Source organism: Geospiza fortis, unplaced genomic scaffold, assembly GCF_000277835.1.
Source record: "Geospiza fortis unplaced genomic scaffold, GeoFor_1.0 scaffold450, whole genome shotgun sequence".
NCBI lineage: Eukaryota > Metazoa > Chordata > Aves > Passeriformes > Thraupidae > Geospiza > Geospiza fortis.
In genome coordinates this window covers 1,808,833-1,812,110 of record NW_005054416.1, presented here as the reverse complement: position 1 = coordinate 1,812,110, position 3,278 = coordinate 1,808,833, and the positions used below count along the sequence as shown (strand labels likewise).

Here is a 3,278-nt window from a genome sequence, read left to right as displayed (position 1 = left end):
CCTGGGCTCCCCCGACCAGCCCGCCGCCCCCCACCTGGGCAAATCCGTGTCTTACAGCAGCCAAAAAACAGCCTCTCAGGCCGGCGGCCCCGAGACAGAGGAGGTGGCCTTGCAGCCCTTACTGGCACCAAAGTGAGTACTGTGATGGCACAGGGCCGTCTGTGGCCTGTGGGGGGACCCTCGCCCTGTGTCCCTGCAAGCCCCTGGGGCTGCAGAACACCCCTCCCTGGGGAGAGATGTTGGGAAGAGCAAGAGAAATCTTCCTGCTCTTCCCAGAACAGAGCTGGTGCCCCCCACACCTCCTCGGTCACCCCATGGGCCCCTCGGAATCTGGAGCGGGTGCTGGTGGTCCCTGGGGTGGGCAGGGCTGTGGCAACGCTGGGTGCCACCAACCTGTTCCCTCTCCTGACCCCATGTCCGTGCTTCCTTCCCGCAGGGACGAGGTGCAGATGAGAACAGCCTACAGCAAGTCCAACGGGCAGCCCAAGAGCCTGGGCTCGGCCCCACCGGGCTCGGGGCCGGTGCCCCTCAGCAGCCCCACCCGCGGAGGCGTCAAGAAGGTCTCGGGTGTGGGGGGCACCACCTACAGAAATGTGTTTCATTCTGTTTTCCTCCCTACCCCTGAATTTCCCACCTGCTGTCTACACTCCTGGCTGACAGAACTACAGGACAAGGATTTGTAGTTTTGACCTTATGCAAGAGAAACATCATTGGGTTTTGTTTTTCAAACCCTTACAGACCACTGCTGAGTGCATTGGGAGCATCCAAGGCTGCTGCAGGCCATGGGGAGACCTGGGAGGGGTTTTGTGAACCTCCCTGTGGGCCTGGAGGTAAGGCACTGAGCCTGAGCCCCCTCCAACCCCTCCAACGGAAGGAGGTCTCCTTTCCCTGGAGAACTGCATGATGACAGATGTGAGTCCCACAGAAATGAGAAATGCAAAAAACCCTGGAGTATAAGAGGAAGCATATCCTGTCTGCATGGAGACACAACCTCAATAGGAGCAAGTGCATGGAGTTGAGACTATATAGATACCACAGCAGGGTTCAGACATCTGTGACTAATTGTATCTCCACCTGCTCTTTACATATATAAATATAAATATTAAAAAAAAAAAGAAGCAGAAATTATATATCCTACCCAGAGAAAGAAAGAAACTACCCTGCTCAGGGCCTGGGCCCCCCCAACCTTGTCTCTGTCCCCAAAGGAGGGACGTGGGGCTGCCTCCTGCATCCATGGAAGGAGCTGTGGTAGGTGATGGGTGTCACTGTTCCCTCCCTGAAGGGGGCCAGGGGGTGCCAGGTACCCATCCTCGGACACTCCCCTCCCTGATCCGTGGTGTCTGCAGCCTCCAGCCCCCTTGGGGGGCCCAGGACGGAGGCAGGGTGGTGGCAGCACCCCCACACCCCCAGCCCGGGCTGGCACAAAGGCCCCAGTGTCCCCCCACCCGCAGTTTTTGCTCTTTGTTCTCTTTCCCCGGGGGCTGTGGTCGGGGGGGGGTTGTTGGTTTTGTTGCCTTTTTTTATTTCTGTTAATGATTCCGAGGAGGTTTCTCGCTGTCGCAGGGGTGTTTTTATTTCCGCTCGCTCGGGGGAGAGGCAGGGGCATCCCCGGAAAGCAAAATTTTCTCATCACATGCCAAAAAAAAGCAGCCAAGGAGCCCCGTGCTCCCTGTCCCCAAAGCCCTGCCGGCACTACCGGACTCTTTCTCTACGGCAATAGCTCCTGTGGCTCTGCACAGCCACGCCAGGGTTTTTTATTATTATCAGCCATTTTAAAAACAAGGAATAAAAGGATATTTAATGAGCCACCCTGGGGCCGTGCGTGTGCTTTGTTTGGTGTCCAGGGATGGAGCAGCCCCTCCAGGGCTCCTGATCCTCGGGGTCTCGGCCTTCCCTCCCATCCCGAGGGAGAGAGAGAAGGGGGTCTGGTAAGAGCTGAGCCTGGCTCACTTTTGGGGAGGCTCCAACTTGAGGCAAACTCTGCTCCCATAGAAGGTAAGGATCTTCCAGGCATGGGAAAAGAGGCTCCAGGGGAGGTGTCGTGGGTGCTGGTGAGGTTTGGGATCCAAAGGAGGGCACCCTGCACGCTCCAGGGACACTTTGGTTCGGGCTCCACCATGACAGCCGAGGGTCGCAGCAGCCACGGCCACCAGCCCCTCCTCAGAGCAGACTTTAAAAGGTGACTAAAAAAGAGGCTTTGATGCTCCAGGTTCTTCAGGTACAAAAGCCCGAGGTCAGCACCCACAGAGTCCGCGCCCCTGGTCCTGGGGGCCTGCAGGGGTGTCCTCTTAGCCAGGGGGGACAGGCCAGCCCCAGTGTCCCTGGGGTCAGCCGGGGCTGTTCCCATGGGCTGGGGGATCCCCAGGGCGTCACCGGCGTGGCCTCACCGTAAGCTGCTGCTGGCCTGGGAGCTGCCCACCCCTGGGTGCTCCGGGCTGTGCCGGTTCTGCGGAGGAAGGACAGACAGAGCCTGTGAGAGCTGCTGGCCAGCAGCCCCTTGGGAATGGCCACTCACAGAGCCCCTCGGAGGTCCATGGGCTGGACACCGCACCCCAGCCTTGCCACTCACCTTCTTTTTCTTCTTCTCTTTCTTCTTCCTCTTCCGCTCTGGATCCTCCTCTTTTTTCTTCTTTTTCTTCTTGTGGTCGGAGTCCGAGGGGGTTTCTGGAGAAGCAGAAGTCCCGGATGAGCCAGTGCCCTGCTGGGGCTGAAGGGGAGCAGGGGGGCGGCTGTGGCAGCCTTACCTGGGGGGACGGGGTCCTGCGTGCGGCTCTGTTTGTGCTTATGCTTGTTCTTCTTCTTAGGTGGCTGGATGTGCATCAGCCGGCACTGCTCAGGCAGCTGTGGAGAAAAGGGGCTGGTCAGGCCATGCCGGGTGCCTCCCACCCCCCCGGCTCCAGGCCCCGGGGCTCACCGGGCCGGCGTGCAGGCGGAAGCCGGTCAGCATGGCCCCAGTGAGCGGGGTGAAGGAGCTGCCACAGATGGGTGGCTTCTCGATGAGCGAGCGCAGGCTGCTGCTGTCGTGGGAGCCGGGCAGGTCGATCATGCCGGGCAGGTCGGGGAGGAAGTTGCTGAGCTTCTCCTTCACCTTCTTCCCGCAGAACTTGTTGTACGCGTGCTCCAGGTTATAGTGTGTGATCAGGTTCGTGCTGCCCGTCAGCTCCGTAGTGCCTGTGCGGCCACGGGAAGAGTTGGGGAGGAGGAAACGCCCCGACGACACCCCAGGCCCCTCTCCCCGGCCGAGCCTGGGCTCCGGGACCCCCTGCACCCCCGCAGCA

General features: G+C 60.1%; 2 protein-coding genes across 2 annotated transcripts in view; one reads left to right on the top strand and one right to left on the bottom strand.

Moving 5' to 3' along the window:
* The window catches only part of ZDHHC5 (zinc finger DHHC-type containing 5), an 11,116-nt gene extending 10,433 nt beyond the window's left edge, over window positions 1-683 (top strand). The window contains exons 11-12 of the mRNA XM_031061503.1: window positions 6-132; window positions 437-683. Of these exons, the coding sequence (XP_030917363.1) occupies window positions 6-132; window positions 437-683 (374 nt within the window). The remainder of the gene's footprint in view (window positions 1-5; window positions 133-436) is intronic.
* Window positions 684-1,544: 861 nt separating this feature from the next.
* On the bottom strand, window positions 1,545-3,223 carry MED19 (mediator complex subunit 19; the record flags this gene model as incomplete). Its single annotated transcript, XM_005426553.2, has 4 exons — window positions 1,545-2,446; window positions 2,570-2,664; window positions 2,745-2,841; window positions 2,915-3,223. Coding segments are annotated over 4 exons (564 nt in total), but the record flags the coding sequence as incomplete, so codon positions are not given.
* Between the last annotated feature and the right edge of the window lie 55 nt (window positions 3,224-3,278).